At 38.3% G+C, this 27,073-nt stretch overlaps 1 protein-coding gene across 2 annotated transcripts in view; it reads right to left on the reverse strand.

The window, feature by feature from the left end:
• Positions 1–27,073, reverse strand: part of LOC131664775 (glycogen [starch] synthase) — a 1,096,132-nt gene that overhangs the window by 879,163 nt on the left and 189,896 nt on the right. For both annotated transcript variants that reach the window (XM_058936134.1, XM_058936143.1), the window contains exon 4: positions 15,969–16,165. In XM_058936134.1, coding sequence (XP_058792117.1) covers positions 15,969–16,165 — 197 coding nt within the window. The remainder of the gene's footprint in view (positions 1–15,968; positions 16,166–27,073) is intronic.

Below are 27,073 nucleotides of genomic sequence, written 5' to 3' on the forward strand. Positions count from 1 at the left end.
GCGGCCGTCCACATAAATTATTTATTTGGGGATTCGGGGAGCAAAAGACGTTCCCACGACTGAATAACGCGTCGAGCACAACTACGTTAAACGCACAGATTTGAAGTCGGGATGAGGAGTGATACAGCTGCGAATATCCATTAATCGTCAACAATCGACTACAAGACGGCGATCTCGCGTCTATGTACTACGAATGGCACAATAATAAACGCGAACGCGAAGGTGAATCGGCTGGTCAGCCTACGGATTCCTTGTTTAAAACTAAATATTACAATCAATGCTTGTATTACGTGACAGTTTTGATGTCTCTTCAAAACGGGCACGTGTTAGACCGTTTTTAGCTCCGAGTGGTCCTGACTCGGGCGGACTAAACCTACGGTACCCCGACCGTGTCAGCGAATGGATTGCGTTTTTGCCGATAATATCCGAAGTTCGTCCCCGCGAGGGGTAGGCGGCAGTAATCGGGAAGGAAAAAGGGAGAGGCCTTCGCCGGTTTACTTAAATGAACTTACACGGGTACGTTGGATAGATTTATATATATATTTTGATACGTCAGATAACACGTCTAGTAATAATATTGCGCTACTATCTGGTTCGCGATTTATTAAATAAGTATTCTAAATTGCGCGGTCAGTGGTGCTTACACACTTGGTCCCGGTACGCAATCACGCGGATTCACCAAAAGGGGAACCTTGAATATGCTAAGTAGTATTAGAGCGAAGAGAGAGAGATAATAAAAAAAAACAATAAGGAAGAGATTTCACCTTATCGAGAATAGAGCCCAAAAGTACTCACTCTGTTGTCTAGGTCCGAAATATTGTTTGGTTCGTTATATGCGTAATCACTGCTTTCGAATTCGTTTAATTAAGTGGTCCAATATATCTCCTTTATCCAATAATATTCTAATAGCCAATAAGGTGAATCCTGGTATGATTTTCGTTCACGCAAAATCGTTAGAAATAACGGCACTCGGTATTTCGATTATGTAATTTTACTGTTATATTCTCAAACTCTTGTATTTAAGTAGGAAGATTGCAGGCTTCTTAGTCGAGCGCTGACTCCTGACTAACTAAATTCTGTCGCTCTGCTTTCGCTGGTTTATTATATAGCCTTTGTCCCGAGCATACCGTCTCTCTCTCGCGTATACGCTTCGGATGGTTACGCTTCTCGTGGCGGGTCGTCTTACCTAGCTAAGCACGCTGACTGCAGCGTGCTGTCCCAGCATGCCGGCTCAGCGTGAATCAGCCTCTATCGCTCATTCCCTTCGAGTCGCGCACACGAATACTGCTAGCTATGCTATGTCCGAACGAAAATCCCGAGAGCAAGGTTTTATTCGATAGTATATTTTTGTAACATAATAAGACGTCACCTAACAGCTTGAAAAACACTTTCTGCCGTTATTTCATCAACGGGGTAGCCAGCAGATCTGCTGCGCTACCACCCATCAGCTGGCATCCAAACATGCAAGAGAGAGAGAGAGAGAGAGACAAGAGAGAACAAGACACCGACCTCAACCTTTAGCCTCTCTGACGGCTAGAATGCTTCGCAGTCTGACGTCACTGGTGCGCTCCTTCTCGCTGACCGCCTCGCTGGTGTTGATTGTCGTCGCTGTTTGTCCTCTTGCTCGTTCTCTCGTTCGCTCTATCAATCTTGCTGCCTTAATCTGTTGTTTCGCTCGTTGATTGCTGTTGCTTCCACTGCCCCTCGGTTGCTCGATACTGCAGCAACGTCGAAAACAGCTCACGCGCGCACCCAAGCACCTCGCCGGTTACACACATGTGCAACGGTGCCGGGTATCCTTCGGGACACGGCTGGGTGCGACCCAACCACACATTCTAATACTCGTCCGCGCACTGGATGTGTCGCCGAAAACAAAAACGTTGACGAGGTCGCGGGGCCAACTTCGGAAAACCGTCATCTTAGGTTTAATTCGCGCGCGCGACTATCTATGCACAAAGCCTAGCAGAGACTCTCCTAAATTTTCCGTGATAATCCGTAACTCGAGCGCTCTCTCTCTCTCTCTCTCTCTTTCTCACTATCTTTCTTCCTCTTCCTCGCCATCTCAATCACCCCAGCCGGGGTTGATATAATTAAATGATTATTTTTTTCACAATTAAGAAAAAGTTTCATTTCAGGTTAATCCACCGCCTTCACAATTACTGTTGTGATACCGATGCGTGAAGATTATGATGTCCTCACAGTATATTGCAAAGATTCGCACAGTATTCATTCAAGCCGTACCATCTGGTTATAAGATTATTGAAGTTCCTAAACAGATCATACAAATATCTTTCACTGTTAATTTAATTAATCAATTACAGTTACGTTTAGTCAATCAAGACGGTAATTTAATTAATTTTTGAGATGAAGTTATAAAAATTCGTTAAAAAGAGTTTCATGATGGGAATACTTTGTAACTTAAAAGTAGGTAGTGGCTATATAAGAGTCCCATCATACGCTCAAAAAGCCCGCCCACGACGAATAGTCAAAAGTCTAGCACGTCGCAACATTCAGTTTTTGAAGAGCCTCAATCTCAATATCATCGCGAGCATCGCTCAAGGAAAAAGAAGAAAAAAAATCAAAGTTTTGAAAAATTAAAGTATGTATTCTTTTATTGTTGATGGAGGAAATACTTAATGTACAATCACGAGTCGCTTTTGATAAGTCTATAGCTCATTATGAAGTTCATGGCTATCAACCATATAACTCACAAAACTTTAATAATAGTGATGAAATTCGTATCGCCGTTCAATATCAAGATTTATGTCTTTTACCATCAAAAAGTTCTCTATATGCACTAAGAAAACTAATAAGAAGTGTTTGTACTGCAGTTACTGGTACAAAGTTCGTAAACAATGCAATTTATCACCTATTTGAAGATATAAGCAGATTTCTTAAAAATGCTGGATAGCTTGATGTCGAAAAAACTCAAAATATATTAGATTGTACTAATAACTTTGATATTTCATTACCACTTTCAATGATCTTAGGGTTTACGGATCAAAAGGTTATTGTAAATGTAAATCATGAACTTATTTTAACTCGATTAGAGATAATCAGAATGCAATCACAGAAAATCGTGTTAAGATTGACGCTGATATGTATGAATCTGTTAAAGACGTGGGAAGCACATGCATTCCGGAAGGTGCAGCAAAGATAAACGACGCAAGATTGTCGGCTATCGCACGTGGTATTAGACGCGTCTCGGCAGTAAAAAAAAAAGAAGAAGGACAAAGGAAGGAACGAGGTCCACGTGTAATCTATAACAAACTAAGCTCAAACGTTGGGTTTCTCAGCTTTCCCGTAATTAGTGGTCCATTAGAGTGGGTTTCCCCGTGGTCGGGAATTCTCTCGAAGACCACACGGAGCGTACAAGAAGGAAGACGTGCAATCTCTCTCTCTCTTTCTTTCTCTCTCTATCCTCTCTCGGCTTAAGTCTGATCCATGGACTTGCACCCGTGCATTATGCCATCGCCGTGGCTGCGAAGCCCCATTGTAGCTTCAAGGGGAAAATCCTTGAAGGTTATCGATCTCGCGAGGGAGGTGATCCTCCCGGGCATTGTAGGCCAAGCAACGGAATGGGAGAGCATATGGCTACTCCTAGGTCCGATAGGCTGGCAGGCGAGAGTATAAACGAGAGTGGCAGGGAGGAAGCGCGCATAGTTGAATGGAGGACGGCGGGGGTGCACGCGTCGCGATAGATACGACGAAGGGCGTAGATCGCGTAAAGCCCGAGAAGAAGGATCTGACCGAAATAGTACCGCGGTAAAAAGGCAAGCGAGAAAAAGTCTACGACGAACAAGAGCAGTCTGCGTACGACGATCAAGCAAAGCGCAACATTCGTTTCGTTAGGAGCCGCTGCGTCTTAAAAGTGTCCTGCGTGTTATTGTTGTGTTGTGTATTTTATCATTGTATTGCGTGTTCGTTTTATTATTGTATCAGTGTTTGTTAGTATATTATTTTGTTGCGAATAAAACTTCAAAAAAGAAGAAGAATCGTCATCCGTGTCTGTCTGCTCAACCTTACCCCTTACAAAATCTCTCAAAATAAAAATAACTCATATTGAATGGTTGAAGCTCTATATTATCATGTCAGATAAGCGTAAAATACAGCTTTTCAATTTTATTCAAAATAATGATCATGGGAACTTATGAGTATCTAGCACTTCCGCAAACATCTAAACATATTTGGACTATCAAAACGTTCAATTAATTAGCAAAATCAAGATTTATCATACTCGGTTTCCAAACTAAGCGCAAAGCTGACAAGAAGATAAGTACTAGCAATTTCGATTATTGTAGCAGAACTAATATGAAACTCTTTTTCAACTCACAGCAATAACCTTATGACAATTTGAATCTTGACATCGACAAAAACCATTACTCTATCTTATATAACATGTATGCACAATTTCATTGTAAGCTATTACAATAGAAATTATATGTATAATCCACTTTTAGACAGGAAAAAATGTAATATGTATGCACTATAGATAGTGATAGATTGTTCGAAACAGAACAAGTCACTGAAATAAGCTGCTGTCGATGTATATTTAGAGTTTCAGGCTAAAAATAATATTCCTGATAGTAAAATAACGTAGTTTAATTTTACACGATCGTATAATTAAGTATAATCCTAACAGTGGAAATGTTGTAAAACTCGTATAAATATAATGATATTCACGATAATAAATGGCAATAAAATTTTTTTTACTGAAAAAATAAATACGAATGAAAATTGAAGTATTGCTTTTTTTACTTACCTCCATTGCAATCACTATTTAATTCAAAATACCTGTTTCCCCCTATCATTTCTAAAATAAGTGTCAACATGTTTGGACGTACACTAGGAGATATTGAGAGTAAACATAGTTTGATTACATTACAAAACAAATGTTAATAAAAATCCGAAATATACAAAAATCTATAACTAAATTGAAACGTGAGATACAAAAAATATATTTATAGATCGATCTTAACAGAAAAGAATATGAAGTTCATTAACGTTTACTCTAGCATTTGTAACCTGAGAGAGAAAGCGAACATTTAAAAGCTTAAGTACAGAGCAAAAATGAGGCTTATTCTGGTTTTTCCTCTGGTTATATAAGCAAATAGATTTTATGACAAATCTCACTCATTAGAATACATTCTCATTCACCAACATGAGTCAGAATAACACTGTACAGTACGTTCATCTCCTAGAGACCAACGGGAGTTTGAAAAATAAAAAAGAAGACAAACAGACTACATGGAAATCAGTTACAAAAAATTATTCTTTCAACTCCAGATCAATGTAAAAGTTTGAAGGTTGTAAAAAATTTTTAAATATCATATTTTCAAAATAACTTATGTATATGTCTCTTATAAATGAATTAAAATACTTTTATGATGATAAATGTAACATACACCTAATTGTATCTTTTTTAACATACACCGAATTGTTTTTTTTTTTTATTCGTCCATTATTCATCACTCATTATACATCGCCGGAAAATATAGATCTTGTGCGACTCATGATTGAAGAAGATCGATGGTTAACTCTGAGGGAACTAGAATATGATCTTAGAATTTCCAAAACTACTGTTTAGAAAATTTTAAATGAGAAAATTTATTCCAAAATTTTCACAGAAGAGCAAAAAATCTTCGTTTTGAAATCACTCAGGACAACTTGCAAATGATTTTTGATGATACAAAGTACTAGAAAAGATTAGTGATGAATCATGGATTTATGATTATGATCTTCAAACCAAACAATAGTCTTCATAATGGAAGCATTTTTGATCTCCAAAACTGAAAAAAGTATGTCAAAATCGGAAAAAAGTCGAATCAATACGGATTGTTTTCTTTTATTATGAAGGTATTATGCATCACAAATATGTTTCTAGCGTTCAAACTGTAACGGAGAATCTTGGCTAGGCCGATTTCGTCCGTATAGCTCTCGCCAATATCCGCACGCCGCGCCAAGCTAAGAGTGTGTGCGCGTGGCACGCACACTCATACTTGGATTTTGTTTTCAAGGTGCTGTGTACGAGCTGAGCTGACGGCTGGAGCGATCGAGATGGCGCGGAAGAGGAAGAGAGAGAGAGAGAGATCAGATTAGATTAGTTCGTTTATTGCGCCAATGAGGTGGAACTCCGTTTGGCAGTTTAGAAATGTACAAATTAAACATAACAAAATTTATAAAATGACAAAACAAGAGATACAAGAATAAATATTAAAGCATTTGACTATTTAAAGAAGATAAGTTTAGATAAATGCATGAATTATATGTACGGTGAGCAGCGAGTTTACAATAGCAGTAATTATAAGGTGACTCAGAAATGTATATAAATGTGAAAATAGAATAAAATATGTAACATATAAAAACGTAAAAAAAGATAAAACAAAAATATAATGAAAATACCAGATAAAACAACAATAATAACAATAATAAAAGATGAAAAATAATAAAAGTAATAAGAATAATAAAGACGATAAAATAATAAAAGTAATAAAAAAAATTTTTAAATTAAAAAATAATAAGAAATAATAATAAATAATAAAAACGCGATGGCACCTATTTTACAGAAAAACGGTCTGAAAGGAGGAAAGGTATAAAAGGGAAGCGACGTGCATTTGGTTAAAAAAAGCTAATTTTGATTAGCTATTCAATGAACCGAAGGTCAATAGTGGGGTATTTGTGGGAGGTTGGATAATTTTGGGAGAACGCGACTGATTGACCTTGTTTGGTATGCGAGTGTAATCGGACAGTGCCGGCACTGACATTAGATTTTCGCGAGTCGCCCTCTCAATCCATGCTCTGGCCATGTAATTTAAAAACAGGTCACGTGTCCAATCCTTGATGTCAGAGATCCGATCAGTGGAGAACAGGGTCACGAACAATGAATTGAGTATTCTCTTTGCAAGGATAACAAATGAATGGTTCCAGGCCTCAGTTCGAGGAGCTTTGTATTCAAATGCCGACAGTGGATGGCGACTCGAGTGCCGGATAATGACACTATCAAGCAGGACAGACAGATTTTTAGCTAGGTAATGAGGCGATTTCCTAGACACTAAAAAGTCGGTCAGAACGGTAAGGGCTCTATACCTATTTAGTGTAAGTGATAACTAGCCTAGGGTTAATCTATGGTGGATGATGTGGCTGTTTAAGGATAGTGAAGGAATATGTGAGATCCAACCTATTACGAAGCGTACACAGGCGTTTTGAGTAACTTGTAGCTTAGACGAGCGCTCTCTATCGAGCTGAATGCAGACCACTGAAAGGTAGTCAAAATGTGGAAAAATGAGCTGCTCGATAAGAACTTTTCTGAGGGTAGACGGATCTGATCAGCGAGTTCGAAAAGTACTCCGATCGTGCAGCAGATTTATCGACCAGACACGAAAGAAAACTGCTAAGGGTCTCATTCAGGGCCGCTTCTTCCACCGGATTTAACCCGCGAAACCTAATGAATCTAGTGACGTGCTTATTCGTGCTAAAACGATAAGTGAGCGTGATAAAATCATGGCCAGCAATAAAAGGAGTCTTGGATTTTCCAAAGCTCTGGATAGAATTTGGATCTTTCACTATAAAAAGGTCAAGTATACTATGGGAAGAGGGATTTATGTCAAGACAGTGATGTGTGGGATCAGTAGATACGATGTGAAGGTTGTGTAAATCAACGAGAAATCTCAAAGCTCAAACATCAAACAGAGAACTAGAAATCAGGTCGGTGTTAAAATCGCCGGTAATAATGACATTTCCGTACAGGCCAGGCAGTTGAAGAAATGTGTGGGAGAGCATGAAGAAGAACGTCTGTATACCATCGCCATTAAAAGCTTGGTCTTGTCGGACTTCATTTCGCCAAGGATGAATTCAGGTGTGTTATCAAAGACTGGATTTGAAGTGGCTAGAATACTAAATTTAAGGTGAAATCTGACATACAGGCCCACCCTGCCACCCCGTTTCCCAATTCGGTCAAGCCTGAAATATTGAATTCAGGGAGAGAGAGGTATGAGTCAGAGATGTCAGGTGAGATGAAGGTTTCAGTAATGGCTATGATATCAAAATAAATAGAATGGGCTTGTGCTTCAAGAAGAGTAAAGTGACAGGGAGAATTTAGTCTATTAATATTAATGTTAGTATTAACATTAATATTAATATTAATGACGACAAAAAAGAAAGTAGAGGGTGGGGTATGGTCCTGGGTTAGCTGGCATCATTGACCAGAAATTGGAGGAAGTGGATTTGGCATCGCTTCATATAGCTGAGCTGGAAAAATAGACATTGTCGGGCTAAACCAACCGTCGGTTGTGTTAAGTTACGGAGCGGAGTTTTTTGGGATGACGGCAGTGGGTCGTTGTTTGGCAACCTGGGGCACGAAATTGAGGTTGAGCGGCGCGTGTCTTCGAATGCCGATCGGAGTAGCAGCCACTGACATGGCACCAGAGCGCCGAGCAGATAGAACAGGAAGCTGGCCGGGAGGCAAAAGCGTACAGCTATCAAGGTCGCTCTCCGACATTATGGGAATAGGAGTGGAACGCATGTTTTTCCGCATGTGGATGATCATGCCTGAGACGAAAGGACGCGCGAAACCCAGCTCGTGACTACATGTAAGCGCCTTTCACAAATAGATTGAGGATCGGCTGGGGTAACAGCTGGCGGATGAAGACGGGATTACCTAATTAATGACGTCCCTCGCCATCTTCCCAGCGAGCGTCCCAGAGCATTCCAAAATAATGTCACGCATCACCGTTGAGTCGATACGCACGACGAAAGCGGACGTAGAAGCGTGCGTCTGACCCCGCAGGGCAGTCTCAGTCGGGTCTGGACGTGAGCGAGTGACAATCCACTTCCTGGTGGCCGCTATGCGACCCCGAGCGTTTGGGTAGCCAATCGCTTCAAAAAGCATACCGGCAGCATCCTCCAACGAACCCTGGAACTCTTGCAGAGGGTCCAGAATAAGGAGCTCGGAGCGATCCTTGAGACCCATTGCAGACTTAATACTCTTCACCTCGTCGGCGACACGATCGACTTTGGTTAGGATAGAAGTCTGGGTAGCTAATCTCGTTGCAAAACTTGGTAAATTCGTTATTTACGAAACCGAAAAACCATGCTGGCAATTGGCCGCCCATGGTAGGAGCCATTCTATCGAGCAAGAGAATTTGGTCCGTACTGGAGGAAGAAACAGTAAGAAGGGCAACCGATCGGGCAGCGTTCAAGGAATCACTCCACGATTCCACCTTCAACGTCTTCGACGGGAAAAGCTCATAAGGTGACGCTTGTCTCTTTCGGCCTGAGGCTTCGAGAAGAGAAAAGGTACCAGTTGGGGCAAAGTCAATTTAAGTGGAAGAAGGGGATGGTAAGAACACCGATTTGACGAGGGTTAGCCGAGACCGCAGACTCAAAAGAACAGGTACGGCAAATAAAGATCGCGAGATCAGGTTATGTCAGTACAGTGTTGATGGAAAAATCTAGCACAAGCTTCGCACTGTGAGATATTGCCACCCTGGCAACTCAGTGCTTCATCATACTTGGCGCATAAAGATAAGACCATTTGATAAAAGTGAGCAGTTTGGAAAATTAAAAACGAATTATGTAATATGTAGAGGACAGATTGATACGGCAAATTGAAATGTTCGAATTTCGCGCGAAAATTTGAGTCACTGACCAGTTATAAACAGGAGCTAAGAAAAATTAGAATTTAAAAGATTTGAAAATTGGCGCCACAGTGGCACCAACTCTGTTTGTTAAAGATCAAAATTGCCGAGAGATTCGGGAGTAAAATGATGCCATTTACAGGAGGCGGAAAAGGGATTCGCAAATTATCCTATTGATGAAAACAAATGCAAGAATTACATTAAAATAAAATTAAAATTAATTGTAGAAAAGAACACGAATTGACATTTTCGATAAAATAAAACTGAAATTAAAATTAAAATTAAAACTATGTAGCGTGTAGATAGCGCTAGATATACAACAAAAACTAAAATTAAAGAAAACAAAACAAGATAAAGTAAAATAAAAGTAAAGTAGGATAGCCGTCGCGATAACTAAAACGCAAGATAATTTAGTGATGAGAAGTACTGCAGCAAAAAATAACACTGGCAGTGAGGAGTCTCTCCGAGTAGATTATAATGTGTGGAGTAACGGTAAAATTGCTGACAGGTACTTAGCAGCAAAAGTTTAGATGTATTGCACTGATGAAGCATAAATAGAGCGACGTTAAATAAAAAAAAAAAAAAAAAAAAAATAGATGTATTGCAATCGGTAAGGTGTGCAGTGTGTAATACATAGAGTGTAGTGGTCCTGGTGTGGAGGTACTGTTGTTGTTAGCGTTGTTGGCAGAGGTGTGTAGCTTGAAAACTCGTTAAAATTGGTGATTTGGTGAACGTTATGTTATAACCAGACGAGCGAATAATTCATCTACTGGCCAAAAATTGACTAAAAACCAAGAATTTTTAGCATGAAGCGCAGAGGTCAGCTGGACGAATTCGCCTGCAAAAGTATGCCGTTCGAGGAAGTGGCAAGAGTAAGAAAATATTAACAAAAGAAGAGCACCTCAAAAACCAGTGTGACGCTACTGACCGAGAGAAAGAGAAAGAGAAAGAGAGAGAAAGAGAGAGAGAGAGAGAGAGAGAGAGAGAGAGAACAAGTGCTCTAGTTCCGGATCACCGCGAAAATTTGAGAGAGTCACGGCTGGGCTTTAGCAGAGAAAGTCACGCGCACGGATTAAACCAAAGTAAACAATTTTCCGGAGTTGTCCCCGCGATATCGTCAACGTTCGTTTTCGGAGACACGCCCGGTGCGCTGACGAGAATTAGAGTGTTAGGACTGGGTCGCGCCCAGTCGTGTCCCGAAGGATACCCGGCACCAGTGTGTATGGGTAACCGGCGAGGTGCGCAGGTGCGCGCGTGAGCAGACTTCATCGCTGCTGCAGCCACCGAGTGACCGAAGTGCAGCGGGAACAACGGCAATCGCAGCGGAAGCAACAACAAAAACAACGAGCAGAACAACAGGTTGAGGCAGCAACATTGGTAAAGCGAATGAAAGGATTAGCGAGAGGTCAAACAGTGATGACAATAACACCAGCGAGGCGGTCAGCGAGAAGAAGCGCACCAGTGACGTCAGACCGCGAAGCATTCTAGCCGTCAGAAAGGCTGAAGGTCGAGGTCGGTGTCTTGTTCTCTCTTGTCTCTTTGTCTCTCTTGCATGTTTGGATGCCAGCTGATGGGTGGATAGTGTGGCAGATCTGCCGGCTACCTCGTTGACGAAATAACGGCGGAAATTGTAAATCGGGCATTTATTATAATAAGTAGCTTGAAAAAGGGAATCAGCAGGCTGACGAGCCATCGATTAACCTTCACGCTCGCGTTTGTTATTGTGCCGTTCGTAGTATATTGGCGTGAGGAGAATTTTATCGTGAAGTTTTCAAATGATTTCTTATTGAGTAAGGCAATAAGAAAAAAAGGACCATAATTTTGGTTAAGGGATGTTTGTACATCCACCAATCTCCATACAGTTCCGGTAGAGATCTTTGTAACTTTCGGTTATTTCGAAAACTGACTTCCAGGACTACTTCAAACAGTATCAAAGACGCTGCAAGTACGTTATTCAATCAAATGAGGATTACTTTGGAGAATACCACTCGTCCGATGAAAAAGATTAACAGTAGCGTGGAGATATAAAGGTATTCCGGATACTTCTCGGATACATCCCGTACATTCGAATTGATGCCTGAAAGTACCTCCTAGGAACTAAAAATATCTTTGAAAACTAAATTAAAATTTTGTGAATTTCTGTTTAATATCTGTAATTTTTAATATTTAATTATGGCTTACTTGAATTAACAGAACATATAGAAGAAAATCGCCGAGTACACCAAACACGTCTAACCTCTGATGCCTTTGCCAGAAAAACAACACATGCTATATAGTCAAAACTATGAACATATGATCGTGGCGAGTTTGCATTAAATTTTGTGTGAAAAATGGAATCCAGTGCTCTAAAACTCTTAAAATGTTGACAATTGCATACGATGAGTCTACTCCGAGTAAGAAAAATGTGTATAAGTGGTATCAGCTATTCCAAGAAGGTCGAGAGAATTTAGTGGCATATCAACAACAGATGAAAACGTCGAAGCAGTGAAAGAAATTGTGTTAAAAAATCGTCAAATCACTATCAGAAAAGTTTCAGGAGGTCGGTTGACTCATGCCATGATATTTTTTCAGATGTTTTGGACATGAGACGTGTGTCAGCGAAATTCCTTTCAAAATTGTATAATTTTGATCAAAAGAACCGTCGCATGACCATTGCGCAGGAGATGTTGAATGAAATCAATGAAGATCATGATTTTCTTAAAAAGGTTATAACTAATGATAAATTATGGGCATATGGTGATGATATCGAAACTAAAGTCCAATCGTTCCAAAGGAAGACCCTAAAAGAGCCAACACCCAGAAAAGCACACCAAGTTCGATCAAATGTCAAGATTTTTCTCACTGTCTTCTTTGATTACCGTGGCGTAGTTCATCAGAAACAAGGTTGTACAGTTAATAAGGAGTATTATTTTGAAGTTATGCGTCGTTTGCGAGAGACAGTACGCAAAAAACCTTCGAAACTTTGGAAAAACAGTTCGTGGATTTTGCATCACGATAATGCACCTACACACATATGTAGGCCTTAGCCTACATATTCACCGGATTTGGCTCCTAGTGACATTTTTCTTTTCCTAAAACTTAAGAAACCCATGAAAGGACATCGATTTTCAACGATTGAGGAGATAAAAATTGCATCGCTGAAAGAAGTCAAGGCTATACCTCAAAATGATTATCAAAAGTGCTTCGATGATTGAAAAAAGCGTTGGAACAAGTGTATTATATCTAACAGGGATTACTTTGAAGGGGACAACATAATCTTATACATATTGTAACGTCTCGATTTTGCTACGTTATAATTAATTAAGTTCGGACTTTAAGATACATATGCAAATCATGTTTCCGAGAGTAAGCAAGAAGTTGACATACAGTACTAGACGCTCGAAAAGATCGAAATAATAGTTGTTTGTGTATTTCATGAATTATTATTGAAGTTAATCATCGAGCAGTGAACATAGTATCAATCTACACAGTTCGCTACTTCGACGTGCCATTTGAAATGCGACTAAACATCATGCAACTAGTTAATTTTTTTCAAAGCAATTTAGAAAAAAATTTTTGTTCTTTCTTTTCAAAAAATGCAGCCCAAGATCGTTAGAAAGTCAAAACACAATAAAGAGCTAATTACACTTTATGACTGACTGCATAGAGCACCAGAGTCTCATCAGTACGCATTTTTATCTTGAGCTTCTTTACGAAGTTATCTATAATCCGCAAACGTAAGCTATCTTTGACGGACAAACCTCGCTGTTGACTACAATGAGTAGTTGGTTCGAATTGAAAGCAGAAGGATGGAGGGATGGATAATTCTAGAGTTGCATGATTGATATTCTAAGAAGGAACCCCCCCCCCTCCCAACCCGACCTCATCGATTTTGATAATTTTTTGATATGATATAGTTATATGAAAATAAGTTATGTTTTTTTATCGGTGAAAAAACACTTTGAGGGGATGAAAACCGTTCTCAAAGTTCATCCTCGAAAATGGATTTTCAAATGTATCTCAGCTTCTAATTGATATTTTATTCATTATAAATTATTAATAAAAATTTGAAAAAATATTATAGTATATATAATACAAAAAAACGTTGAGATACAATGAAAAATCCATTTTTAGATGAAATTTGAGAGTAGTTTTCATCCCCTTAAAGTATTTTTCTGTTGATAAAGAACACGTATGTCGTATTTTTTCATGAACTGTAACATATCTAAATTTTAGGTTAAGGGAGGGGAGGTTTCATTGTAAGTGATTAATACTGTGAAGAGAGTAGGCAATTACCCGTTTCTCGTCGGTTCCTCTGCCTCTTCCGTTTGCCCTCGGCAAGGCTCAATGATCAGTATTGAGCGCACTTTCTCTATGCGCCTAATACTGTACCTCTTTTTCAGCCGTCATAAATTACCAGATCCGGCTGAGGTAACCTAAGGAGAGCGAGAGAGAGCGTTGCAGAAGGAAAAATTAAGAAGACTCTGCAGTTGAAGGAAGAGAGAAAAAGAGAGAGAGCGCTGACGTGAGCGTACACTAAGCGGTTATTAAGCAGGCGGGCAACGCGTGACCATTTAGCGCTTCGTTGTACGCAACCTAAAACTAGGCTAAGTAGGGATACTTTGAGAGAGCGCGCGCAGGAGTATTGCATAGCGTCACTCTACGTCAGCCAATAATCGAGGTCAGTCAATCAAGGAATTAGCTCGTGCTGCCGATCATCTTGGCAATTGTTCCCTGCGAAGAAGAGGTTTGGCTGCCTTCTATCCTGAGCAGCCCCACGCCCTAGCCTTTTGTCGAAAGCGCATCACCTACAGCAGCATCAACGACGAGAAGCTGTACAATCGGCCTGCCATGCAGTTACCATCTTCGCCTCCCAAGGATCATCGAGGAGAAAACAAAGGTCAGGTCATCTCTCTTTCTCCTGGTTGTTTTCTCTCTCGCACTGATGGGCGTCCGCACGAATTATTAGGTAGTTAGGGGATCACTTGTCGGCTACCTTTGTTTAATTCCTCTTCTTTAATTAATGTATTGCGTGTTTTGTTTAGTTGTAAGTGCGCACTAGCCAGGTGATCACTCACCGGCTACTTTACAAGTTTCTTTGTGTTAGAATAAGTCGCGTTGGTTATCGATTAAGATACAGCATATTGTAAACGTATGATTAAGACGATTAAATTGTTGATTAGTTTAAGCGCGCGTTTGTTTGAATAAGAAGGCAATAAAAGATTTTAATTAATTAAAATCTTTTATTGCCTTCTAATTCAAACTACAACTACAACTTCAACTTCTAATTGGTATTAATTAAAATTGGTTTATTTTCCAGCCTACTCTTCCGATTGCATTTAGAGCGAACTTTACTTATCTTCCCCTTTAAAAATACGTAGCAGCGTGTCAAAACTGTTACAATAATTAAGTGATACTCTAAGACAAGGCGGTCCTACATTACTTCTAATTCTCTTTCTGTACTTAGACTTTGTACTATGATACAAATTTCAAGTGAACCTTGCAGTATCGCCTAGATGCGCGTTAAATTCGCAAATTCGAATTGGTGCTCGATATAGCGAAGGATAACTCATCTTTCCAACCCAAATCAAACCACAAGGAATGAAACCAAAAGCGTAAACAATAAGAAACATGAGCATAAAAAAGAAAGAAAGAAACATTCAGAGAAATTTTTTCAATTTAGAAACTTTCAGCATGGTGACAGCAAGTGGCATGACGCGAGCAACCGTTCAATACTGAAACCAATTCTTCACTCGGAAGTTGACAACGATTATCCAAGAATGAATTATTGATTATAAGAGGCCTTACTGATGTAATACTGATAAAAGGTCATAACGGATGCTTAGTATCGCGCTGAATAATTTGTTATTTGAAGATAGTTTACGTATGTCTAAAAAACACATATACATACAAATACACAAAATCCTATAAATTTTTCATGACAGATTACCGCACAGAGTCATAAGAAATCCTATGTATTACTTATGACTCTGCGGGGCTTCATCATCCCATTAATGAATTTTGTTTAAATTTAGCTTTCAATTAATTAAATTCAAACGGATTGTTATTATTATTAGTACTTCAAGAACTAAGTTCATGTCAAACGAAGCAGAAGTATACTATGTATCTATACACATTAATTTTGATTCCCTTTAGTCATAAGTATCTCAACTTCACCTATCACCCTATCACTTTTGAAATGACTAGAGAGAAATTTTGACAAATATTATGACTGGAATTATACTTTAAAATGAAATCTTAACCACTAATAAATAACTTAAAATTTTCAGGGCAGGAAATTAAAAGGATATATAACTTTTCATTTTATTCAAATGAATAATCAACAATAAATACCTGAATTCGATCATAAACTGACAAACGAGGTAACCGAAAATGACAGCATCATTCGCTTCAATATCTAAATGAGGGATACCAAAGCCACAGCAGGACCATAATTCTTGTTTATATTCGTCCAATTTCCAAGCTGCACTGCCAATATCAAAGAGAATAATTTGTGGATTTCCATCAACTAACCATGTTCCTGTAACAACCTGAGATAAGGATAATAATTTGAAAAATTATATGATTGAAATCTAGAAATAAAATTACGATAATTCAATGAATGATACTATTGACTTTGCAGGAAAGTGTATAGTTTTAGTAATTTGTATACGTAACAATTTCTATCATTTTGATATATAATCTCTGGCCCTTGTCAAGTTGAAATTAATGTATAACATTCTTTCATGTTTTCTTATTCTTGTTTTTATATTTCTTCTTGGCTCTAACTTATTGGCAAGCAATTTTAACCTGAGCCATTTTATCATTTCACATGAATCAAATTATAACTAAGTACCAATAATTTATAAATTGTATATAATTCTTGGAAGAGTAACCTACGTAACTATAGTCAGATGTACAACTGTATACGAGGTGTCTGAAAAGTATCTAAAATACTTTTGAATCTCTCTATCGGAACATTTAAGCACCCCCTGTCGGTTATCACGGTTAGCTATACCTCTTTAAGAACTCGCTCTACGTCGTAGTTCATGACAAGACGTCTTCGATCATGCACAACGTAGATTTTTTACGAAGTCTTTTTTTGGGTCGTTACATTTATTGCTAAAAATGACTGAAAAATTTAACAGCTAATTTAAATAAAGTTTTGCTTTAAACTTGAAGACTTATGCCAAAACGGTTACAATGATAAAAAGGTTTTTTAAGATGATTATATGGATAAAAATCACATATGAGAGGTACAAATGATGTAAAAATGGCTGCCGATCTGCTGAAAGTGATTTACACTCCGGATATCTTTTTGTTTATAACAAAACTGGAAAATATGAATCTTATGTGACTCACGATTGAAGAAGATCTCTAGTTGACTATGCAAAAACTAGAATATGATCTTAAAATTTCTAAAACCATTGTTTCGGAAATTTTAACCGAGAAACTGAAAATGATTTGTGTATACAAAATTCATTCCAAATTTGCTCACAAAAAAACTAAAAAAACTTAGCTTTATAATCGCTGAGGACAACTTGCAAATGACTTGTGATGATGCAAATATACTCAAAAAGATAATTACTAGTGCTGAATTATGAATTTCTGGTTATAATGCCAAAACCAAACAATAGCCTTCACAGTGGATGCATTTTGGATCGCTGAGACTGTAAAAAGCACGTCAAAGTCAGAACGATGTCAAGTCAATGCTGATTTTTTTTATTATCTGTTATTACACTACCTACGTATTGTAATCGTCGTTGAACGCAATTTGAGAATATCGCTCAAATACATATTATTATAATAAGTGTATTTGTAGGGGGTAGGTTAGAGAGATAGGATAGATAGTGCACGTCACACGTTTGACGTGAATGAGAAACATAGAGAGAGAGAGAGAGAGAGAGAGTGAGAGAGAGAGAGAGAGAAAATGAGAGAGACAGACAGACAGACCGACATAATACAGCGACAATGTTTAGCTAGTAACGATGCTGGAGAAGCTAAAAGACATATACTCGGCGTTTTAAGTTAGTGATCATTACGAAAAAGCAGGAAAAGGAAGAAGTGCATTGAAAAAGCAGAAGAGAGCGATAGTTGCAAAAGCATGAACACTGTCGACGTTAGTGAGGAGAGTTTTGAAAAATTTCAATGATAAGTAGCCACAGATACCATGAGTGGCCAAATCACTTTCTTATGATTAGACACACCGAACCGATAGCTATTCGAATTTCGTTCTTTCAAACCGTTAGCAGTAATTTTAAAGTGTCTCAATAATTTTTATTACAAAATTATTATTCATTAAAATTTATCAAAAAATTTATAAATATAAAAATTACTAATATAAAAAAAACTATATTTTTGAATCATTACTAACACAAACATTCTGAATATACAGCTAATAATAGAATCATTTTACCATTCGTTGAAAATAAAAATTTTTAAACAAAAAATTTTTATGAAAATTATAGGATATGGTTGATTAATACTTTTATTAATATTTGTTTTCATGCATCACATTAGATAGAAATAAAACTATATTGTTAGATCAAATGAATTCAATTAATAAAATTATTGATTCAATTGTTACGTCCCAAGTAAGCCAGACATCAGACGCTGAAATTTTGCCAAAACAGCAGTTTACGTGCAACTTTCAGTTTTTCTCACGCAAACTGCTAACTGCGCGAATTCTCGCTCTCTGCAGCCTCGGTACGGATGGACCTCCAGACAAAATTTACATTTAAGTCGACGCCGTTTCTTTCGTAGAATGAGAGATACGTACCTTTCCGCCTAATATGCGCTTTTGACAAAAGTATATCGCGGGAGTGGGAGAGAGACAGTCCTTCTCTTTTACGCTCTTAAGGAAGGAGCGGATAAAGGACCATTCATGAATCTGAATGAGCAATTATCCCATTGCTGGTGAGATTAGTTATCACGCCAGTAGGCGGGCCATTACGCGCCTTTTTTTCGATTGCAGAGACGACTGAACACGTACTCCGCAACTGTGAGCGAAACAGTAACGATCAAAAGCAGTGAATCATCAAAAATCAGTGAAGTTACAACTCAAACCGAAACATTCCGCCAATCCCAAACCCTCTCGATTTGTGAAGTGTGACTGGCTGCGAGCGATGCTTTAGACACATTCTCGTCAACGCCGGATTAAAGTTAGACAAATCGCACAAAAATCCACAAACTAAAGGCGGCGAAGGGTAACTCACCATGACAGATTTTTCCTTTCGATATTTCTGCCTAGCTTTGCTGGCTCTAGATAGATTTTCCTAGTAAATTACGGATATTTTCGAGATTAAAAAGGGAAAGTAAATATTTTGGAAATTTCAGACGTAATAATGTTCTACACATTACATCGAAACAAAATACATTTGATTATTTTTTATTAATAGGTAGAATTATATTAATTATATAATTTATTCAATTATATATTTATTTCTGTAGAAATATTTTATATAGAATACATTATATTATATAATAATCCTGTCAAAAAAACTGAATAGCAGCTGCAGAAAATCTGTACAGAATCTGTATAAAAAACGTTCAGAAAAGCTCAGATTTTTTCCGAAATTTACTGTACAACAACTATGCAGGAGCTATACGGATATATATATGTAAACTATATGGTTTCTGAATAATGTTTTCTGAGATTTTGCAAATTTTATAAAGCTTATGTATAATTTGTAACGGTGAAATCCAGTCGTCCCTCTCAAGGTAGCTCGCGACTGCCCGTACAAATTATTTATTTGATAAAGGGGATTCGGGAAGCAAAGAAAACGTTCCCACGACTTAATAATGCGTCGAGCAAACGCATTAATCATACGTGAATTAATTATCATTGGATCAGGAGTGATTCCAGGTGAATTATGACAACAAAAATCGGAATAAAACAACAACTTTAATAATAATAAAATAACAAAACTTATTCTGAACAATAAAATAATACCGCCGTTACATTAAATTTATAAGCGCAAACGTGCAGCAGATCGGCTGCAGGACTGTTTTCCGAACCGCTGTTTGTTTAATAGAGGAAAAGATATAAAAGAAAAGATATATTCGAATACAAAATAAAGAAGCAACAACGTCCGAACAAAGTCAATAAATGACTTCGTAGCCGGCAGATCTAACGGGCTACGTAGTACTCGATCGTCACCTCGGACAGAGAGAGAGAGAGAGAGAGAGAGAGAGAGAGAGAGAGAGAGAGAGAGAGAGAGAGAGAGAGAGAGAGAAACATAGCACCGACCTTGCCTCGCGCTGTTGATGTGTGGCTCCGTTCTCCTTTGACCTCTGCTTGTGCTGATAGATTCTGTGGTGATATAAATTTCCTTTGTTAAATATGTTCCTCGAGTTTTCTAGTTCTTGTTTGTTAAGTTTTGGTAGTATCGTTGTTGATATCGATGTTGTTAATATTGTTGCTGTTGTTATTACTCTTAGTATTATTACTTAGTTATTGCTGTTAGCGTTGTTGTCGCTGTTAATACGGTAACTATTATTGCTGTTATTATTACTTTTATTGTTGTTGCTATCGTCCTGGAGTGTATGTGTGTGTGTTCTAGATGTGTCGTGCTCCCTGTTCAAAGCAACAGAAATGCCACTCACCGCCAAGAGAAGATGGCCGCACGCGCTCACAAACCCGCGTCACCTCACCGGTTGCCCACGTGCACCGGTGCCGGCCTCGCTTCACTCGCGGTATCACCTTCTCACACACAGAAAACAAACGTCAATCATTATTTCGCGCACCGGGCACGTATCCTTAACTGAAAATCACGGAAAGGGCGCGGGAACTTAACCGACGAAAACGAACAAAGTCCAGGGAAAAACTTGTGCGCGCGGCGGTCTGTTTCGCTGTCCAGCTGCTACTGCCGATTTTCTCTCTCTCGGCCAGCGAGATACGGGCCCAGGTCTGCCGGCGACTCGCTGGCTCTCTCTGATCTTCTGTCTCTCTCCCTCTCACTGCCGTCTACTCGTCAGCTGCCTCCAATCGCCGTCGCCACCGTCGCACCTCAAGAGAACAAAAGAGATAGCTGATGAGAATGTGCTCAACCAGCGCACACTCTCAGCTCGGTAAGGCGCACGGGCATAGATAGTGCTCGACGGAGAGTAACGGCTGAGCCGTGATTCTCCGTTATAAATTAAAAAAAATGGTATAGATATTATATGCGGATTATTTTACATGAATTTACAAAATGATTAAAAATCACCCTGCAAATGTATTATTTATAAATAACGAGATTAATATTTATATATAAAATAATGTAGTGCAACGGTAGTCGATTCGAACAATCGATATGTTCGCAATTCGACATACTCGAAGTAGGGTGAACGTTTAAGAGAAAGAGGGGGCACCCGTAAGTTTAATTTTTAGTATTGTTTCAGCTGTTGATTAGAAAATCGCTAATTTTTACCTTGTGTTCCTTTGCTGTTCGTCGAATTAAAGATTTGAGTTTTTGTTTTGGTATGTGAGTGGTGAGAGATTGAGGAGCGGGGAAAACCAAAACAGAGATTAACAGCGAGGAGTCGGACGAGCAGCCAGTCATCCGGTAGCTAAGGCAGCGTCGTCGCAGCTTCACCCGGGAGCAAAAGTTGTTTGCCGACATCAATTACGACTGATCACCGTAATTACACCACAGGATAGGTACACCACCTTTTTCCGCTAAATTTGCACGTTCGAAAAGAATTAATTGTTTCTCGAACGACGAGAAATGTGCCTATGCTTTACGTCGTTTCACAATTTTTGGCCGTGTGCCTTCTTTCGGGCAGATAAATGCACGAGGGCACGTTATAAAATGTGTCCAAAACTATCCGGAATAACGTTCGCAAGGTACGCTGGGCTCGCGGATGATCGCGAACACCTTGCCGCCGCGTCGCGCACTAACGAATAAAAGAAGAGAGAGAGAGAGACAGAAAGAGACAATCTGACCTGAGGGATGCCTTTGGCCTCAACCGATGATGGTTGTGCTAGTCCGCCGCTGCTGGACGACTGTAGTTGGCAGAGATCTCTGGATAACGTGTTAAGGGCGATCCTTGGATGGCACTAGTATGTCTTCTTAACCCTCTACTTGGCTCAATACGGTTGGATACTATCACGGTTGCTGGCGTTTTAGCTAGAGATATATCCTTGAGCGTGTGGCCTCGGTCGTTGAGATCGATACTCTGCTCGATATCTCAGTCTGCTCTCTCTCCCTACCACGCGCGTGCCCACGCGAGCAACGCCGGTGGCTTCACTCTTGCTCTTTTGCCCGTGCGACAAATCAGTTTTCTCTCTCTTCGCGTGCCGCTGCCTCTCTTGTCCCTCATTGGCTCCACGTAACGATGCCGCTCACAGGTACAGGATCTGAAGAAAGCGTGGCAAGCATCGATGATGGTTCTCAATTTCCATTACGCTCACTATAGCCACCGTGAAAGAGCGAGTCGCGAGAGAGAGAGAGTGAGCCTGTCAAAGCCAGCCAACTCGGCCAGAGCCCCATCATAAATGCAAATTTCAAATTATAATAAATTTTATTAATCAATATAGATATAATTATGTTGTATTCTAAAGGGAGCATCGTTTTCGTACTTTAAATTTTGTCCATGACTCTATTTACATAAATTGTTTGGTTGGGAAATGGGAGGCACGACTACTCCAACTACTACTTCCTACTCCTACTAGACGTCTAGATTGCGAAGTTGGCGTGCGCAAGAACTTAGAATAGAAAAAAGTATACAACGAGAAATTACGTCGGCAATTTAACAATCAAAGTTTATTTCCAGTCCATCTACAACAAAAATAAAATTATAAATAAAATAAAATAAATAATAAGGAAACAAAAATTACGGCCTGATAATAACACGCTCGTAACGGCGGACGAGCGAGATAGGAAGATTTTGCACATATACTCGACAAGTTTTATAATAAGTTATAAAGAATATGTATGAATTAAAATAATTATTAACCAAATTTAGGATTATACAATAAAAAATTTAAAGTTCGGTTATAAAAAATATGTATGAATTAAAATAATTATTAACCCAATTTAGGGAGACAAGGTTATTCGGCGAGGGATAAATTTAGCTTTTGACATACGTATTATTACTATATTCATAGCCAACCATTATCGCATTAATAGATACATGAAATAAATTTAATTCTACAATCTGAAATACTAAAATATCTTAGTATTTAAATCTTGTAAAGATAAAGGCAGAAATTTGAGCTCAGTTAAAAATTAAAAATAACAACGAAGATATTATTTAAATCAAATATTTTAATACTAAAAATGTACCTATTTATAAAACGACTGATCTAAAATTATTCTTTACAAAAAAAGTTAAAGACGTTATACTTAAGATTATAGAAGAATTTTCTGAAAAAGACTATAGCTGGCTATTAAAGGTTATTGCTGGTCTTCTATTATATTGATTAACAGAAATCAATAGCTAGAAAAACGCATATATTAATATTTAGAATACGAACAATCAATGTTTTGAATGGGCTGTGTTATCCTTCCTTCATTCGTTTAAAGATCTTAGTGATGGAGTTAGTAATTATCAAACCTTTGCAGATGAATTCAAACTCAATGGCATCAACTTTTCTGTAAAAATCAAAAGTACACCTAAATTTGAAAAGTTCAATTTACTTAAATAAATTTATACACACATAAAATATATACAGTGCCTATCAATCACTTTTGCCATACCTATACCAAAATCAGGCAAACATGAAAGTATTGTATCTTAGTCGGAAATTATCGCATAAAAAAAATCGAATTACGTTTTGAAGGTTGTTGTAAACACTTCGATAGAACATGTAAAGAAAGTTAAATAAAATAAAAAAACTGTATTTTTCACAATAAAAAACAGTGTGACGGTAAACGTCAAATTAGCGCTAATAATATAACCTAATTGCTGCCTGCGGGGGCAGTACCTACCGGGGAGACGAAAAACGTAACGAAGGAATTCGGCACGCGAGCAGACGGAACGCGCACGATTGAAATTGAACCAGTGGAGCAATAACCATCAAGGTATTCGCCGGTAGTCACGTCGTCAGCTGCCGATACAGAAACCGCCAAGATCGCGATCCAGGATTGAAGTGCCTGAACGAGTGCGGACCTGAGCCAGAGGAGAGCGTCATTCCCCGCGACAGCGAGAGTGTGTGTGAGGTTCGCCATCGAGGGCGGAACCACGTGCGCGCGAATTCGCGAGCCGCGACGAAAGAACAGACAAACTTTTCCGCAGTGCAAATCGTGCATTCTTGTCTTCGAACGTCTGCTAAATAAAGGTAAGCTGGCCAGCTCAATCTCGCGATCGCGATTGCATGCGTAATAATTAATTCCTCCTGCTCAAAGCGTGCATGAAATAGCTCTGTTAACAAAGAGCAGCGAGCGTCCCGACACTGCATGTTGTTGTCGAGTGAGCGCCGATGTAAACGTAAACACGCGGGCCGATTCTGATGTAGTATTTGAGAAGACAATAAAGGCTTTTGTAACGTCGGTCGACGAAACGATTCTCAGGCGCACTTTTTGGTCTATCCTTGCAGACAATAACCGGGACGTGCATTACCACTATCGCGGGAAATTCCTTTTTTCGGCGACGGAGGATCGAAGCTTTACTACACCACACACTTGGCAATATAGTAATGCTTCGCGTTATTTTACCACACTCTTGGCAATAAAATAACGTAAAAGGGGAGCCTGTCTAATGTGCACTCGACAACACGCTTGGCAATCGAGTGTAACTATCTAAGAAAGAAAAACCCGTACGCGAAACTAGGAAGAGTAAGGAGAGAAAAGTTAAAGGAGAGTAGTTAGAGTGTAAAATTTTTTATTTAATTTTTCTTACTCACTTTTTATAATAGTTTTTCCACACAAACTGAAAAATTAACTGGGTCTGGACGAACTTGAAGAATAGCTAACGAATTCGAAATAGTTGTACGAACTGAATTTGGAAAATATCACACACTTCTTAATTTTCTTGAAAAGCTCTCTTTTATACTTTTCGCAGGAGACTCCCACTCGAAAATCTTTGTCATTTTTTTGGGCAAGAAGAACTCAAATTTTCTCAACTTAATTGGTTGGAAAATTTGGGGAGTGTCTCAAGCGTAAGCAAAATTCAAACCCTAATTGGCCGGGGCGGAGTGTGCGGGTGTGGACTCATTTTAGTGCTTTGGGCCCTCTTCGCATATATGGCCCTCTATGTACTATTCTGGCCTTTATTTATTTAAACTAATTCTATTTAAAATTAATTGTGTGTGTGGTACTCTAATTTTACAAAAATGTTTCTTAATCTATAATAAAACTAAAAAACAGAACAAAAGTTAAGAATTACATTTATCTAAAAACAATTAAGATATTAATAGTTTTAACTATTAATTAATTATTAAAAAAAAGCTTTGAGAAATACTGAAAAAAAAATCAGAGTTAATTACAGAAATATAATTAATAACTTTCGTTCAAGCCATTCTTAAATTGTCTAACGCAAAGTTGAGCGCATCCAACAATTATACATACAAGACTCGCAAAGAAAATAAACCAATAAATACGGGAAGATAAATTTCGCAATTTTTCAAGAGACTTGCAAGCAAATGTGCTTCCTTTAATTTAAAAAAAATTAGCAATAATAAGAATAAATAAAATAATAGTACTGCTGGCAGGATGCACATGTGCGCTGCAGATCTCTACTTTCTAAACATGCGCGCAATCTGGCTACTCCGGATGACGCGATCGTAAAATCGCTTTGATTGTCTCAAGCATCCGAAAATTGCCAGATGCGCGAGCCGAAAACTACTGTTCATAGGAAAAATTGTCTTTATTCAGCTGTACGTAGTTTTTCATCTTGATTTACGAGCTAAGTGTGTGGTCGGTATTTTTTTGTCTAATATTTTTATGTTTCCTAAAATTAGAAAAATGTTAGTGTATTTGTTTCGACATTTTCAACAATATAAATTTAGTTAGTTGTGCTTCATTTATTTGCGTGAACTGTTTTTCGTTTCCCGTTGTAATTGCTTATTATGCTGCCAATGTCAGTTATTTTTAGGATTTAAAACGGACCTAAGTAGAATGATCTTCTAGTTTTCCCGGTTTGGGTTCTTTCATAAATATGACTTTATCTCCGATTTTAAACTCTAATGAATTTATGTTTCTGTCGAACTGTTCCTTCGATTTTTCTTTGGATATTTTTTGTATTTTAGTGTTGTTATATAAGACTCGCATTGACCTATTTTTGAAATTTATTTTCTTGTGTTGTAACCAATATCTGCGTTTCCACAGGATTTCTTGATAGGCAATCGGCTGGCCCGTTTTCTTTGCCTGACCGATAAATTATATCGAAGTCGTAGTCGACCAGTTTCAGTCTTCATTTCTGTTCTCTACTCATATTGTCCGCGGATTTTAAGGAGAGCAATGGTTTGTGATTGGTTACCACCGTGAACTTGTTTCCAAATAAGTATGTTCTGGACATTTTAATCGCGAATGTAACCGCAAGGATTCCCTTCCGTAGGTTTAGTAATTTTGTTTGGGTTTATTCAAAATTCTAGAAGCGTATGCGATGGGTCTGGCCGTATCCATTCACAAGGAATTCGATTCTCGTATTTTAGTTAAATTAATTATCAATTTTTCAAAAGAACGTGGAGCGTCACGTGTCGGGGTAACTACAACAAAATTCATATAATTTCTTAATCTTCTAAAAATAAGCTCATACTTGACGCTTACAACAATTTTCTGATAGTCTTCAGCAGATTCCAGTAACATACTGAGGGGGATAGTAACGTCAAAATTGCCAGAACTATATGTCGTTGTAACTGTATTATTACCAAATAATCCTGCATTTTCAGCAATTGAACTCTAACTGGGATTGAGTGAAAGCTAATTCTTTATAAGACTCGTCAAACCATCATTTTTTGCTTTATCTATCTCAGTTAAATTAATTTCGTAATCGTATATCTTCAAATAATGACAGAAAGAATTATTGACAAACTTGGTATTTGTTACTGTTATAGTTCTATTGTCTTACGTTAATCGCGATGGCAATAAGCAGAAATCCTGATGTGAAATTGCTATACAAATTTCATCGCTATTGTTGAATTGTAACGATGAATAAGACTGATGTTCATGGACTTTGTAATGAGTACTGACTCACCGAATGCGACACATGTATGAATGCTTAGAATATCGTCCATTTTTTTATTGTAGATAACACAAAATAGTGTTATGTACGATATTTTCATCCACGATTTTCGACAACTTTTAGTCTTAGGTTTTGCAGAATGTTTTAATGTGACAGCAGTGTGGTACCGCTCACTTTTGACTGATCGTTGATTAACATTTATGGCTCTTAATATAGCCTCGACCAGCCTTTATATTGTAAATAATACCCATTACTGTATGGTTTTTATATGCACTGTGATGACTTCTCCTCGAAATTTAATTAGTTTTATCAACTTCAGAATCGTAATAGGTATTCATCAATAATCCAACTAT

The sequence above is a fragment of the Phymastichus coffea genome, unplaced genomic scaffold (assembly GCF_024137745.1).
Source record: "Phymastichus coffea isolate CEN01 unplaced genomic scaffold, Cenicafe_Pcof_1.1 PCOF00003, whole genome shotgun sequence".
Taxonomy (NCBI): Eukaryota; Metazoa; Arthropoda; class Insecta; order Hymenoptera; family Eulophidae; genus Phymastichus; species Phymastichus coffea.